At 38.5% G+C, this 17,158-nt stretch overlaps 2 protein-coding genes across 4 annotated transcripts in view; one reads left to right on the plus strand and one right to left on the minus strand.

Annotated features, from left to right (window-relative positions):
- The first annotated feature begins 1,176 nt into the window (after positions 1-1,176).
- Positions 1,177-9,913, plus strand: LOC133519481 (E3 ubiquitin-protein ligase RBBP6-like). Its single transcript, XM_061853487.1, has 7 exons — positions 1,177-1,461; positions 2,023-2,094; positions 2,684-2,814; positions 3,306-3,458; positions 3,884-4,132; positions 4,237-5,003; positions 5,222-9,913. The coding sequence occupies exons 1-7, from the start codon at positions 1,405-1,407 to the stop codon at positions 8,350-8,352; spliced, it is 4,560 nt and encodes a 1,519-aa protein (XP_061709471.1). The 5' UTR covers positions 1,177-1,404; the 3' UTR covers positions 8,353-9,913.
- Positions 9,903-17,158, minus strand: part of LOC133519739 (kelch-like ECH-associated protein 1B) — a 41,658-nt gene continuing 34,402 nt past the window's right edge. For 2 of the 3 annotated variants that reach the window (XM_061853803.1, XM_061853802.1), the window contains exons 11-13: positions 16,123-16,328; positions 14,591-14,767; positions 9,903-13,153 (exon numbers count right to left, since the gene is read on the minus strand). In XM_061853803.1, coding sequence (XP_061709787.1) covers positions 12,888-13,153; positions 14,591-14,767; positions 16,123-16,328 — 649 coding nt within the window. In that variant the 3' untranslated portion in view covers positions 9,903-12,887. The remainder of the gene's footprint in view (positions 13,154-14,590; positions 14,768-16,122; positions 16,329-17,158) is intronic. The other variant, XR_009799664.1, reaches the window with a different exon arrangement.

Below are 17,158 nucleotides of genomic sequence, written 5' to 3' on the forward strand. Positions count from 1 at the left end.
CTGTCGCCGAGCGAACGAGCGAGCGACCCGCGTCAAGGGCGTCTGAATGCGCGCGCGTGGGGCGCGCGTGGCGAGCTGGCGTGAGATTGTGCGGTGAGGGGTGCGGTGCGGGGCGGGAGCGTGTTTGCCTTACCTCTACACAAAAGAAAGAAATAGAATGGGAATGGATCTAATTAAAGCCGAATTAATGATTCGACTCAACATTGACGAAAACTGCATGACTTTCAAGTCTAGCTTAAATAGCGAAAAAGGCCAAGAAATGGTAAAATCGGTCAAAAGTAATATAAAATACATGTGGCAAGCTAAGAAAAAAATTATTTCCATAAATTTGGTTGATTATTGATACCTAATAAGTATAAGTATGGTAGTATAGGTAGATAATGAGAAGACATTTTTTTTATTTGTTCAAGATCTCAAAGAATTTATACTATTTTTATATAAAAACGTCTATGGGCAGAGCAGCTGACGTGATGCCAATAATGTAAAATATCGTTGTTATTAATACAATTACTATAATTTGAACGTTTTTTTTCCCGACTTCAGTCCCAAAATCCCGAAAAATTGATATCTGTTCCCGATAATAGCGCCTTTCGATCTGGCAACCCTAGTGCCGACGCGTAGCCGACGCGAACGCCAATTTTACACGCATATTTCGACCGTCGATTATACTACCAATGTGACGTCAGAATACCAAATACCAATATGTATTGCTAGTATTAACGTTTGGAGGCATTTTTTTTATTTTTTTTCAGAATTCACATAATACCATAAATCTAAAATTGGTGATTAAATTGGAGATTGACGCCAATTTATTTTCTGATCAAATCGACCGATTTGGGTTAACTGAAAACTGGGGGCCTAGGTGCCGCAAACTTCAACTTTTCTATTTCTATATGTATGTCTCTATCACTTTTGTTAAATTGAAGTGAGAAAGAGAGATACAGTAGCATCGATTTCGAATATAGCACATGGGACCTACCGCTAAAACCGAAATTCGCAAATTGGGGGATCTTTCTTTTTTACTCGTAATAAGACGTAATTAGTGTGACAGAGAAAAATGCCCGCAATTGACGAACTTCGATTTTTGCAGTTATAGCCCTGCACAGTGAGTGATTAGCATAATACATACATGTGGTAGACCTCCCGTTGTTTTCTGATTGGTTGACCAATGAACGAAAAGACTGAAATGAACGGCGCAGGTGAATGGAAATGGTATGGAAAGTAAAGTACTAAAGTTGAATGAAAAAACTGCGTTAGATGTGTAGCGAGATTGACGTTTGTTCTAATTTGGTTCTAATTATTCTTTATTTATTTTAAGTATGTTTAAGCTATTTCTTGGTGATTTAGCTCTGTCCTTTGTGTAATTTAAGTGCCTTTTTACCAGTGTAGGCAAAGCCTGTAATCATGGATGTTTTATACAACGATTTGGAGAATTACGATGACGTTGAAGCACTGAACAGGGTAAGACTGATACTACATTTTAGCGCCAAATTTTTTTCTAGCGGAATGGCAGACTTAACCACCTGTCCAAGTGATTATACCCAAATTTAGGGTGACCTTAACCACTTTTAAAACTTCTGACAGCATTGATTGGCCATACTATCTAATTTGTAATTGCCAAATGTTTGTACAACATAAGCAATCCAGAAAACTGCTTAATTAGCAACACCTGAACTGGATGTCATGAGCACGATCACGTTTCTACAGTAATCTAAACTATCTTGTGATAGATCAGGTGATTAGATCTCCCCAGGACTTTACCTCAGAAAGATTTTAATATATATTCATGTTAATTATGAATTACATGTTAATAACAAAGTCACAAAGTTTCTGTCATTGAGAAGTCCCACTCCCATACCTGTAAAGTTGGAGCTCTGGTTAAATCTCCCTGCTTGACCTGAATCTGGGGTGGCTAGGTTAATCTAATAGAGTCAGTATTTTGGATTTTTGTTTACATCCATTCACATGAAATATTTGTATTGAGTGTAGCTATTTTAAATATACTTATAATATGTGTTTCAGCTGAAAACTGAAAATGTTGATCTGAAGCACAAACTAGAATGTTGCACCGCGAACATGCAAAAGTTGCAAAAAGTAAGTTATTATGTTTATGAAAATAAAAGGAAAAAGTGTGCTTGTTGGGAACAATCACTGTTTACTTGCTGTTTAGTTATTTATTGCTCTCATCAGAATTACATATCTATTACTAACTATTTTAGTAGTGTGTCTAACAAAAAAATAACTTATTACATCTATAATAAGGCAAAACTAACCTATGGCAGCTGTTACAATGGAAAAGTCATGTAGGTCTGACTTTACCCATAGGCTAGCTCTGTCAGCACTGCAAGCCGCACCATGAACTGTTTACTACTAAGTGTACTTTCTAAGCAATGTTGCCACATATTTTTATTTGGATGGTTTGTCTTTTGTTTTTCAAACTTTATGCATACATTTTGTTATATAGGTATTTTACTATATACTTATTTACCTAATAAAAAATACACATTCCACCACTTTACTTGTTACTGTATTTCCAAATGTCACAAATTTAGCTATCTGTTAATATGATGTTATTTTTAAAATGTACTAGCTGTTCTAGTAACACCATTGCTTAAAAATAAACATTCAATTGTCAATCAATGGCATCAGGAAGCCATTGAATGGATGTGCATTGATATTTTAGAGCATTTTGCAGGATTTTGATAAGTTGGAGGCAGAGTTCAAGAGACTAGAATCAAACTATTCTTCTCTGCTGAAAATTTCAAGAGCTGAAATACAGAGGAAGACTGATATGATCACAAATCTTAATATTGAGTAAGTATAACTCAGTAAAATATTGTTTTTTTTTTTTTTTCATTTATTATAGCAAGCAAAACCCTAACACACCAAAGGAGCCATCTTGCGAAGAAATTGCCGAGCGAAACAGCTTGGTATGAGAAGACTGTATGCCTGAGGTATCTTGTCCATGCATTTGGCTTGAGCGTGGCAAGTTTTTATTTTTACAGATCATTTTCTGTGTTTTCAAGGATTCGGGTTCAGTAAGGAATCAGTATTCAGCATAGGTAACTTAAGATTTAAATTTGGCTAGTATTGTTAGTACAAAGTTTGTAATACACAACAATACAAATAGATGAGAATATTAAGAGAGAGACAATTTTTTGTTAAAATCCAATTCTGTTTCTCTGTACCTGTGACCTACTTAAGCTATTTCTCAAAAATTGTTTTTGATCCCATAAATTAAAAAACGGACATTTTAATGAATTACCTTTTTGTCATTGCTAACTATACCTTTTTTTTGTTTCCAGAAAAGACTTGTTAGTAATAAAAGCAGTTCAAAATGGACCTGCACATAAAGTTCAAGAGCTGATAAAGAATGTGCGTGAAGAAACTGAATTGAAGCGCAAAAAGAAAATCCGAAACAAAGTAGGAGGTCCAAAGGAAAGGGAAAAATTAATAAGGTACTCTCTCTCTCTCTTTAGCCCTTCTCTACCCTTCGGGTGTAGGCCTCCTTCATTTTGTGCCACTCGTCACGGTTCTGTGCGACCTGGAGCCACTTCTTCCTCGCAGTCTTTTTGATGTTGTCATGTTGTCGTCCCAACGCATCTGGGGTCTACTTTGAGAACGTTCCTCCCCCCCATGGTCGCTACTCCAGTAGTCGTTAATCCACGAATCGGTTTTTCGTGCTATATGACCAGCCCATTCCCACTTCAATCTGGCTACGCGTTTTACAACATCGGTGACCTTGCTCTGCTGTCTCAATAAGATACATAAAGAATAAAATAACTATTCAAACACCCACAGCAATGTTTTGCCATCAGAACAATTACAGTTTGATAATACTTAGTTTTATTTCGCTGCTGTTAAATGTAATGTTTGTATTTAGGAGAAAAAGTAGCCGCCCACAATCACCCGCAACTAGCTCAACTGCGACAGACAATTCATATAAGATGATAGAAAACGAAATAGTTGCTGATACCAACAAATCTAGTACAATGGATACACAAGAAAATGAGCCACAGAAACATGAGGTGTTCCCAGACAATCAACCTTTGTCTCTCGTTGCGGAAAAAACGGATTTCTGCATTATCTCGGTAAGTATGAAAATAAGTTCCAATTGTTCAGTATCATGCCTGTTTACAAAGCACTGAGTTTATCGATTCCTCGACATGGAAGAAGTTAAAAAGTCCACCTATTTGTATGTCATTCCTCTTATTATTACCGAACATTTTTTTTCAGTCCCCATCTTGCTAAGTTAAGCTCTGATGAAGAATTTGAAGATATGTATTCTGCATTGAAACCTAAAACATCCAGGGAACCTGAAAGAACCCGCAAAAGGGGTCGAGACGATTCTGAAGATGGGAAGATGTTATATAACAGTTCACATGATACGCCCTTAAACTATCCTGAACCGTTTAGAGAACGGCTTAACAGAAATAGAGCTGGCAGATTTTCTGATACTGAAAGAATTATAACCAGAGAAAAACAGTATAGTGAACCTGACAGAAATATCAATAGGGGTAAACACCATTATGATAGAAACAGAAATGTCAGTGATTTAAAACACCAGAGATTTAGTCCTGAAAGACATCGTCGGGGCGCGAGAGAACTTGGGGACGATCGTTACAGGACTAGGCGGTTGGAAACCCCACCAAGGGAGAGGCAACGCTTGGAAAGCCCTCCTAGGGAGAGATTACGCCTGGGAAGCCCTCCGCAAGAAAAACAACCCATACGCAAAAGGATTCTCGAGCGTCGAAAGTCGTACCACGGGCGGACGGGCAACTACCCAGAGATACACTCGGTCGTACATAACATTCATGGTGAATATGAAGAACCACAAAATAAGAGACCAAGAATTGAACCATACCCTCAGGAAGAAAGAAGGTCAACCGAAAAGCTGTATCATAAAGAATCGCAGCCGCCGAACGAGGGAAGTCCCACATGTCGGTCGCCAGAATTTTCACACGCGGAAGATTCTTCTAACGAACCCGCAACAGCCCAGACTGGTAAAATAACATTTTTTATTAGTGCTTTTATGTTACGATTTGCTATTCCGTTTTCACCTTGTATGCTCGTTTATTGTTTGTTGGCGTTTAAAGTATCACTTTGTATTTTTTTTATCCCTAGTCTAGTCTTATAATATAATAACTTTCTACACAGTATTAGTTGGTTCCAATTGAAAATTACATGTTAATAAGTCTAATATAAAATGCTTTTGTTTTAGAAACCAGAAGTACAACCTCTTCTGTCTTTGAGGATCCCAGGTTAAGTAGTGTCAGATACATTAAGCGTTCGGAAGGCAACAAGCATATATTACAGTCTGCCAATGCTAATGAAATATATTTTCAACCCGTCGACAAATCCCTTTGGAACCTGGAAGAAGTCCAGGTGCCGAAAGCTTTAAGATCTAAACCTTTAGAAATTAGCGAAGAACTTGTTGATAAAATTGATATAGATAAACCTTTATCTAGAATGTCCATGGAATCAGGTGAAATTTGTTCTGATACGAATGACACAGCTTTGGATGATATTTATAGTTTTCAAGAATTTAATAAACAAGTCGGTAATAGTATTCCTAATATAAATGATAGTCAAAAAGTTGAAATTAAACCTCACAAAGAAAATTCGCCTGTTGATAATAATATGCTTAAAGACATAGGAAAAAGAAGTGATACCTTAATTAATGGTACAAATACTACAAGACTCGAAGTCGCAAAGAAGGAGACCGTGAACAATCATAGATCAGCTGAGTCAGTGGTATCAACTTCTAAAGATAGTCATAAAGTTGATACAACAATGCATTGTGACAATATAAAATTACCAAGCATACTACACAAGCTGATTCATACTATGAATGAAGCACGACCTGAAGGTGATAATTCTGTTAAGAGCAATAAGGGAGAAAAGGAACGAATCGCCGCATCCCGGCTATCTAATAAGTCTGAAAAGGCAAAAGCAAAAACTAAAGATGACAGAGAAAATCAAAATGAGTCTGACTTAAAGACTGATAAAAACAACGCACATAAACTTGAAAAGGGATCCGAAAAAGAACATAAACGAGTCGCTGCATACAGGATACCTAGTAAGTCTAAAAAGTCAGGTCCAAAAACTAGAATTGAAAGAGAAAATCAAAACGAGTCAGATTTAGAGACTGACAACAACAAGACAGATAAACATGAAAAAGGATCAGAAAAAGAACCTAAACGAATTGCTGCATACAGTATACCAAATAAGTCTGAAAACTCAGGTCCAAAAGCTACGGATGACAGAGAAAATCAAAATGAGTCACACTTAAAGACAGATAAAAACAAGGCAAAAAAACTTGAAAAAGGATCCGAAAAAGAACATAAACGAATTTCTGCATACAGGATACCTAATAAATCTGAAAAGTTACATCCAAAAATTAAAAATGACAGAGAAAATCAAAACGAGTCAGAATTAGAGGCTGACAACAAGACAGATAAACTTGAAAAAGGATCAGAAAAAGAAACTAAACGAATCGCTGCATACAGAATACCTAATAAGTCTGGAAAGTTAGGTCCAAAGATTAGAGATGACAGAGAACATCAAAACGAGTCAGACTTAGAGACAGGCAATAATAAGAAAGATCAATTTGGAAAAGGATCAGAAAAAGAATTTAAACGAATTGCTGCATACAGGATACCAAATAAGTCTGAAAAGTCAGGTACAAAAACTCGAGATGACAAAGTAAATCAAAACGAGACAGACTCAGAGACTGGCAACAACAAGACAGATAAACCTGAAAAACGATCTGACAAAGAACACAAACGAATTGCTGAGTTGGAGTTGTCAGGTAAGTCAGAAAAAGAAAGGTTGAAAACTACCGATAAAACACTACATAAATATGTACCTGAAGTGAAGAAAACAGATAATTTGGAAAAAGTAACCGAAAAAGGTACAGAGACGGAGATCGACCGCATAGCAGAGTCAGATAGAAATGAGAAAGCAAGTTTAAAAATGAATGAAATAGAACATAAAAATGTGTCTGATATGAAAGTCAAAGAAATACCTGTAAAAGAAACTGAAAATGATGTAACAGTATTTCGCGAATTTGAACATAGAGTATACTCCAGGCATATTGTCGAAGGCGATTTAGAGCTAAGTGATGAAAGTAATGATGAAGTACAACTTAAGATAGAAGAAAAAAATGAGGAGCAAACCTCCAAAAGGAAATCTCATCGAGCGACATACAAAGATAAGAGAGTCAATTCTGAAGAAACAACTAGGAAAACTAGGTCTCGGAAAGATAAGGAAAAAGAAAGAAAATCCATGAACAAATTTAGTGAATTGTTTGGTGACAGCAGTAGTTTAATAACTCCAGAGGACCTGAACCTCGCCACGCGCACAGCGCACGGGCTGCCAGCCGACTGCTGCCCGCCCGCCGCCGAGGAGGCGCAAGATGCTATCATTGAACCTGAAAGTCCACTCAAAGCACAAACGACAGAAATATACCCTAGAGACTTTAAAGAAAGTTTAGCAAAGCCCACTGTTGTGGAAGATAAATATAAAATCAAAGAACTGAAAGACAGAACTCATACAAAACATAAACAAAATAAGGATGACTACGTGGAACAGGTCGGCGACGTAAAGACACAATCATTTACCATTACTAAAAGTTGTTCAGTGTCAGAAGGAAATCTCATGTCAAATACAAGTAATTATACAATCCCAAAGGAAGTTTTAAAACTGAATGAAAAAGTTAAGGAGTCGTCAAAAACTAATAAAAGACTTAAAACAAAAGGTGAAAAGAAGGTGTCAGGCAGTGAACACACGGAAGAAATCAATACCAATAACATTTATATCGCGGAGCCAAATTCAAACGACTTGCCAACTATGAGCGATAATAAAGAGAATTCCCGCAGCAATGGTAATTCGGAAAGAAATATCAGTAACGAAATGGCAAGAAATTTTGAGAACCCAGTAGTCTCTAGTAAAATATCGTCGACCAATGTCAGCGAGACCAATAAGGAAAGCCCACAATCAGACCACTATACAAAAGAAACCAACTGTAGTAGTGGTGTTCAAGATGTTCCAAACCTAGCTCCAGTAGTAGAAGAACCTGGATTAGTGAAAACGGTTGTGATATCAACAGGTGTTCAACCTTTAGATTCAAACTCAGCGCAGTATGATACGCCATTCAGTTTTCTAGCCTCATCTACTCCAGCCAAGGATTTATCTGCTATAAATATTTCCTCCGAAATGGAGTCAAATGTCAGCCACTCGGCACAAGTAAGTGTGACGATATCAAGAGATGATTCAGCCTCTCAGTCTGAAGATATACCTGATATGAGAATAACTTGTTACAGAAGACGAAGAAGAGTGCTAAAGAGATAATTTGTTGGCATTAAGTTTGTAAATATTTGCGTTATATTAACTTGGGGTATTAACAGATAATATTACTCGTAGTCGTCTATGTTAATTATGCCTGTCAAGTAAATATATTACCAAAAACTACTAGATATCAATATTTTATTTAAGGACGAGTGTGCCACGCACACGCAGGATCGTTCCCCGTACACTCGAAGATCTCATTATAATGACTCCGCTATCTGTTCACAATATCAATGTGTATTTAAACTGATTTGAAATTGTAATTATAAATACTAGCTAAATAATGTAAATATTTATTTCTTTTAAATTCTGTAGGACCAGTTCCACTTTTTTTTTTTCGATTTTGGAATAAACATGCTAGCAACTTTGTATATTAACATTTTGACTTTAAGATTCATGGATTATAGTTTTGGCGAGTCGTTCTCTATACTCTAAGTACATTGTCAACTAAGCATCTTTTAAATAAATGATAATTTGAAAGAGTCTGAACATATCAACATTGGACAATGAGCTCATCTTAGATTAGTGTTCTTCAATATATCCCTATGTTTCCGGCATCTAAAAAGTCAATGCTATCTCTTACAGTTAATAAGTACATCTTACAACCTTAAAGTGCTTTAAGGTTGGACATGTATTAAAATGATGTTTTATTTCTTAGCTGTCTAGGACTGTAGGCAAACGATTTTTCATAGCTACTCAAATGTAAATATTCCACAAGATACATACAGATATAATTCTACATGAATTTATAGTTTTTGCAATTAATAAAACAGAACTACTTGAACCTATTCTATGTATTTCAAGAAAATATATTTTCCTCAGGGACCTTTTGCATAGCAAGGATAAGGCCAGCATTGATGTTTTGTATGAAAAACCGTGTGACTTATTAGCTTGTTATCGTACTGACCCCAGATTTTTACAAATTGTCTAATAACAAATAGCTTTCAAGTCGCCTGTTACTGTTACAAAGAACTCATTTACGACTCGTATTGTCAGAATAATAAGAACAGAGCACGATAAAAACATTTTCACTACACCAATTGGTAAAGGCCCTCTTGATTGTTCAAAAACGAATGAGAAAGTTGCATTTTATCCACATGTGGGCAAAGTAATCAGATGCAAATTTTGAGTTGTTTCCTTATGTTAGCTAGTAGAACTGACTTTTAAATGATGATTTTGAATGATAATTTTATTATTACATTAATTTGGATTTGATTTAATTTGAATATTTTGGTTTTTTATAGTTAATAGTTTCTTTGCGTTGGTGTGGTGAAAAATATTGTTTCACTCGGAGGCAAAGTTTGTTTAACCCTCGTGCCTTGAAATCCTTGCAACGCTCAAGATTCCATTTCTCGAACCACTAGCTATGCTCGTGGTTCAATTTTAGAATCTTTCGCTTGCTCGGGTATCAATATTAGCACGAGCGGTTAAACAACAACTTTGCCCCCTTGTAAAACAAATAACTATTAACTCGGTTTTTTTGATGATTGTAAGAGTGAAGCGGAAGTCTAAATGTACCATTTCATGATTAAGAAAAAATAAAATAAAGTGCGTTATTCAAATATTCAATCTTTTATTCCCATAACAGTCTTTGCTTTCCTTACAAAGAGCCCTTAAAAATAATATACATGTTTACATTATCACATTGAACATATAGATATAACAAATAACTGTCCAGGTTAATATTAAGAGGCCGTTATCGATTTTAGTCGCAAAAATGTCAAATTGGCTACTTGACAGTTTTTTTGTAAATAATGTCAATCGATCTTGATTTTCCTGAGGATCAAAATGTCTATATAGGATTCATAACATTTAAGCAACACAAAGGTCAGAAATGAGAGTTAAAGTTTGACGCTCGCATTTGACGATTGAAACTCCTCTAACAAAATGATATTGTAATGTGACGTTACATTACATTCTCTGTCTGTCCCTAACCTAAAAGTCCCTGTCCTAAATGTATGGAAGATTAAGAAAATTGCTATTTTGACCCTGAAATATTGCGTTTATGTATATAGTTGTTGTACAATTTATTTTTCTATAAAATGCAAGGAATCGAATGGTACCATTTTCTCTTTCCTTTTTGAAAGTTAAAAAAATTTTTTTTTGAGACTGGTGCCTTGTATTTTTTTTTATAATCTCAATATTTGTTTTTAAGGGCCTCCGCTAGCTGACGCGAACACCCGCCGCGTGCGCACGCTCGCGGGTCCTGCTCCCAGGCGAAATCCGTCGCACGCGCCCGCGCCAGTTAGCGCTGTTCATACAATTTCATCGGGCGTCCATTCCGGATAATCCGCGTCAGCTAGCGGAGGCCCTAAATTCGTGAGAGTCAGAATGGCGGGTGTACCTAAATAAAATTAAATGAAAACCATACCATATTTTTGTACCTAATTTGTACTATTTAGTCCCTCCTTTAAAAAAAATTGTACCTCACGGTACTTAAAGTTATCACCAAAAAACAGGTCACCCGCCATCCTGACAGTCAGAATGGCGGGTGTACTTTATTACGCTATGTTCCCGTGGTTATTGATAAATTCTATAAAAGCCAAATTTTTGTACCCGTTTGGTACCTTCATATTCAATTATAATACGAGTCATTTTATTTTTGGTTTCCAAGTTTTACTCATTTTATATTTTGCTTGCTATTACAATTTTGCAGGCGTTATAATTTTTCAAATTATCGATTTCATTTTTAAGAAAAAACGCTAAGGTACAATTATTTTTATTACGCCAGGATTTAGTACCTTTAATGTTTAATCTGTTAAGTTCAAATAACTCAGTAAATCGTGTCTTAAAAAAGGCTAGGCGCTAATTCAAAGAAATCTTCCTAAGAAAGATCATTTTTAAGACATGATTTTCTGAGTTATTTGAACTTAACAGATTAAACATTAAAGGTACTAAATCCTGGCGTAATAAAAATAATTGTACCTTAGCGTTTTTTCTTAAAAATTAAATCGATAACTTGAAAAATTATAACGCCTGCAAAATTGTAATAGCAAGCAAAATATAAAATGAGTAAAACTTGGAAAGCACAAATAAAATGACTCATATTATAATTGAATAAGAAGGTACAAAAAAGGTACAAAAATTTGGCTTTTATAGAATTTATCAATAACCACGGGAACATAGCGTAATAAAGTACACCCGCCATTCTGACTGTCAGGATGGCGGGTGACCTGTTTTTTGATCATAACTTTACGTACCGTGAGGTACAATTTTTTTTAAACGAGGTACTAAATAGTACAAATTAGGTACAAAAATATGGTATGCTTTTCATTTGATTTTATTTAGGTACACCCGCCATTCTGACTCTCACCTAAATTCCACTTTTTTTTTATAATGGATAGCCCATTTGCTATCCATTTAGCTAAATTTTATTAAAATATTCAACATGTGTCAAGCACCCAATTGATAGATTTAGTCGATGAAATTGTACACCTTTTGTTAACTATTATAGCACATCTTGTTATCTTTCATTTTAATATACTTATATTTTTTTTTTAAACAGACTTAAATAGTAATGTTTTTTTTTTAAAGCTCTTATTTGTAATTTTCGTAAAATTTGGACTGTTAAAAATGGTAATTTTGTCTTACACATCTTGTACTTCAACTTTAATAGACTACATTTTTGTTATTATAAATTTGAAGTAGTGTAAATGAAAGTTAGACGTAATCAGTGTTCTCCAGAAATTACTTCAAAACAAGTGATAATATATCTGACAAACGACTTAATATCAACGTAATTTTGATACTTAAACAATCTATAACATTTGCTACACTGTTTTTATACATCATTTACCACCATAATTTATTGATGAATTTTTAAAAACTGAAGGCAAGATGAGAAGACATGCTAATAGAAACCAATAATTGTTATTTAGATATTATGTAACTAAAGGTGTATACTTTCAACGACTAAATCTATCAATTTCATATTTTTGCTCTAAAATCGTTGCCGGGCTCTTAATATCTGGCTATAAATAAACAGAAATACATTTTCAAGGTCCAAATCGACTTAATTCTATTAACTGTCACGATAATGAATGTATGATAAAGTACGCGTATGTCACAAGATTGAAAATATCACGAAACGTAAAACATCGAATCGTTTCCAAAATCAGTTCTTATACTTTTTTTTATCGCCGACTGTAATAAAACTTTGGCATCGTCTCCATAACGTAGAGTACACTGACGCTGTATGCAACGCACGGTGTCATCCAGAGACGAAGAAATTACTTATAATTCAACTATTATAATAGGCATAAATTGGATCGCATTTCCTGTATACATCTTCTAGTTCTCAACCACACTGCACACAATAACATACGCGTAATAGTCCGGGAAATTTAATTTCATTCGATCAATATTATGATCCGTAAGATTTCTCGCGGCGCTAGTTGCACTGATACGCAAACGCAGTCTTTCTCACTCTTAACCTTACTTAGGAATTGAGATTGTGCTATTTTAAGCCACGGTACTCTTAGATTACTGAGTGCAAATGACTCGTTAGCTGCCTCGCGCGTCTCACACGTTCACTGCTGCTATAAGCAACCTCTACAGTTATTATTCGATAAAGTTCCTATGATGTTATTGGCCATGGGTATGTCTTGAGAGCTGGTGGCGGGTTGCGGTCGTCGTGCGGGGTCGGGCACGGGCTCGGGCAGGTCGGAGCAGGCCACGCGCTGGTAGCACACGGCGGAGGCGTGGCCCGAGCGCAGCGACGTGAGCGGCGTGCCCGCCGACCACGCGTTCGTGCTCGGCTCGTACACTTCCACGATATCGAGGAAGGATGTGCCGTCGTAGCCACCTGGAAATTAGTGCCGTTCATAGACTTTATGATTATTACGATAAAATAGAACATCAAATGTACAATGACAAACAGAAAGTAGAGACGCAACCATAGTTTCTACGTAAATTCTATCTATGACGCTTTAAAACTTAGAAGTTATTAAAACTTACGTTGAAACTGAAAGGTAGGTCTTAACACTAAATCTGACCGATTGGCGTCTTAAGACAATTCACATCAAATTATTACAATCGGGTGTTATTTTAATATGGAATGTAACTACAACGGAAGGATCCAATTCGTTTGACTCAAGTTTAAAGTAATCGTAAATTCGATGTTCCCGTCACCGTTACTCACCCATGACGTACAACCGGTTGTCGAGCACGGTGAGTGACAGCGCGATGCGCACGGGCGCGGCGGGCTCCCACACGTCACGCTCCGTTTCGTAGCGCTCCACTGATGCCAGCTGCTGCGAGTCGTGTAGCCGCCGCCTGTAGATGTACCGTCACTCACCCATGGCGTACAGCCGGTTGTCGAGCACGGTGAGCGACAGCGCGGAGTACACGTCACGCTCCGTTTCGTAGCGCTCCACTGATGCCAGCTGCTGCGAGTCGTGTAGCCGCCGCCTGTAGATGTACCGTCACTCACCCATGGCGTACAGCCGGTTGTCGAGCACGGTGAGCGACAGCGCGGAGTACACGTCACGCTCCGTTTCGTAGCGCTCCACTGATGCCAGCTGCTGCGAGTCGTGTAGCCGCCGCCTGTAGATGTACCGTCACTCACCCATGGCGTACAGCCGGTTGTCGAGCACGGTGAGCGACAGCGCGGAGTACACGTCACGCTCCGTTTCGTAGCGCTCCACTGATGCCAGCTGCTGCGAGTCGTGTAGCCGCCGCCTGTAGATGTACCGTCACTCACCCATGGCGTACAGCCGGTTGTCGAGCACGGTGAGCGACAGCGCGGAGTACACGTCACGCTCCGTTTCGTAGCGCTCCACTGATGCCAGCTGCTGCGAGTCGTGTAGCCGCCGCCTGTAGATGTACCGTCACTCACCCATGGCGTACAGCCGGTTGTGGAGCACGGTGAGCGACAGCGCGGAGTACACGTCACGCTCCGTTTCGTAGCGCTCCACTGATGCCAGCTGCTGCGAGTCGTGTAGCCGCCGCCTGTAGATGTACCGTCACTCACCCATGGCGTACAGCCGGTTGTCGAGCACGGTGAGCGACAGCGTGGAGTACACGTCACGCTCCGTTTCGTAGCGCTCCACTGATGCCAGCTGCTGCGAGTCGTGTAGCCGCCGCCTGTAGATGTACCGTCACTCACCCATGGCGTACAGCCGGTTGTCGAGCACGGTGAGCGACAGCGCGGAGTACACGTCACGCTCCGTTTCGTAGCGCTCCACTGATGCCAGCTGCTGCGAGTCGTGTAGCCGCCGCCTGTAGATGTACCGTCACTCACCCATGGCGTACAGCCGGTTGTCGAGCACGGTGAGCGACAGCGCAGAGCGCGCGATGCGCACGGGCGCGACGGGCTCCCACACGTCACGCTCCGTGTCGTAGCGCTCCACCGACGCCAGCTGCTGCGAGCCGTCGTAGCCGCCTACTACATAGATGTACTGTCCTAGCGCCGCCACACCTGCCGACAATTATTATTATTATTATTTTTAATTTTTTTTTATAGTTAGAACGTGGACTAAATGGTCACGCGCGTCTTTTTGACCACCAATGATATATTATTTGGTCGATATATCGATCAAGGGATATAATTAATAAAACATATACATATGAATGACACATTTTTCATTTACTTATTTAGTACACTAAACAGATATCGTACAATACATACAATAGCATATTATGGCTTAAAAACTAGCACGAGATCCAAAACAAATGTATACAGCAACTATCTAAACATTACTATATAAGTGAGTAATACACTTTACATATTATAAATATCAAACCTCGCAACTGAGACGAACATAGAGTCAAAGCTGATGTCATCGGTCAGCGAAAGAGGAGGAGAAACAGATGTCAGCCAAGTATTACGGTTATTCCCACTACTTACCACCAAGTTGTTACCAGTGGTTTCCCACCTTTTACCACTGGTAACTACTGGGAAAAAAAATCCCAGTAGTTACCACCAACTCGGCAGTTACCACCATAATGTTATTAGAATTCAATACTAATAAAAACAGACTAAATAAAATAGTATAAATATAGCGTGATTTAATAAATAATTATCAGTCAGTTAGTGATTCAGGAAACTGCATTAAAAGTGATCAAAATGATTAAAACAGTTTTAGCGATTTAAGTGTAAAAACTAAAATAGAAGAGTCTCATCCTAGTTAAATAAAAAATAACTTAACGTACGGATGAAATATATCTTATTAACTGTAAATTGAACTAATTATACAAACGAAAAAACAAATCAGTCAAACTTGATTTCGTTCTATTATTACAGGCTACTTAATTTGGTTCTATTATAACACGATGCAGAGCTGGATTATTCATAATTTTATGTCAGGCTAAACAAGTAAAGGGCATGGTTGTTATTAAAACCGCTTAGAGAGCGCTTCGGATGGGCTGACTGCTCAGACTAACCAGCATAGGCTCGCAGTCATATTATGCGCGGGTTGTTCATCGCTCGGTCATTTTATGCTGGTTGGCTCGATTGCTTAATTACCCACGCAAGCGGGAGGGTAATAACACTCTAGCCTCTCATTCGTACACTTCCTATTAAGTTTTTTTTTTTATTTAGCACTCAATGCCGGCGGGACTTTTGAGCTCTTGATATATATATGACTCGGCTAGTAGGCTTCTATGCTGGCTTCGGTTTCAATTTAACGGACTCCCAAGGTAGTCCGTTTAAAACGAATCCTCAGCCAGCAAGTACCTACCTCCGAGCCTAGCACTTATATTCCGAGCATTTACGACCAAATGACCGCGAGCTCTCTCATATTCTCTCCCAAAATGGTGTTAGCCTAGAGTTACCGGCGCCGCTCCGGGCCTGCTGCATGGGCGCGACGTCGGACCAGCGGTCGTTCTCGGGGTGGTAGCACTCGGCGCTGCGCACGCGGCGCGCGCCGTCGAAGCCGCCGACGGCGTACAGCAGGCGGTTGACGACGGCCACGCCGACGCCGAGCCGCGCGCACGCCATCGGCGCCACCGTCGACCATACGTCTTTCTCGGGGTCGTAGCTGGAACGCAAAAGCTAACTTAAAAACAAAACTACACTACCATTATAGTATTTTATGCATCAGTTGTATAAGAAGGGTCAAAAAAGGCGAGTGGCGTGAGTTACAATGTGAGCCGGAGCCGAAGGCGTAGGCGAACATTGTAAAGGAATACGCCACGAGAATTTTTTGACCTACTTATACAACGTTGCATACAATATTTTTCCTACGAGTCAACAAAAATAAATCTTAATTTAGGTAAACAAATTACAGCAAAAGTATATAGCCAAGACGCGCGAGCATACCTTGTTACGCGCCCGGCCCGCCCCGGGCCGCGGCCGGCCGGCGACACCTCCTCGTAACTCATGAGGCCCTGGTACTTGCTACTTGCTAAATTAATTTTTTGGACAGTTTTTTCTCAATTTTGGCCACCGTAGCCTACGGAGACTAACAAGCAACGCTAAGCGGTCTTCGTAGTCTATGGGTGTTGCTATATTACGGGTGTCACATGCGTGTTTCTGACTTATGACGTAATTATTTTTACTATGCAACCAAATGAATATTTTGTAAGTTGGCATCAATGCACTTAGTTTAAAACTGTATTCGTTTTGGTTTTGTTAGGTTGGTAGCCATTAATCGCAGTAACATTATAGCTTATAAAAGCACAAGAGCTTTTATGAGGAATAGACAATATAGACTTTTCTTGAAATCTTTTATGTATGTTCTTATATTCGTGTTAATGAATGCATAAATGACAGATAACAGTAGAGGAGTAGGAAAAAAAACAAGTCTGTTAGCAGAATGGTTTGTCTGTTGTTTCACGGTGAGATTGCGTTGCATGCCTATTAAAACCG

Source organism: Cydia pomonella, chromosome 7, assembly GCF_033807575.1.
Source record: "Cydia pomonella isolate Wapato2018A chromosome 7, ilCydPomo1, whole genome shotgun sequence".
NCBI lineage: Eukaryota > Metazoa > Arthropoda > Insecta > Lepidoptera > Tortricidae > Cydia > Cydia pomonella.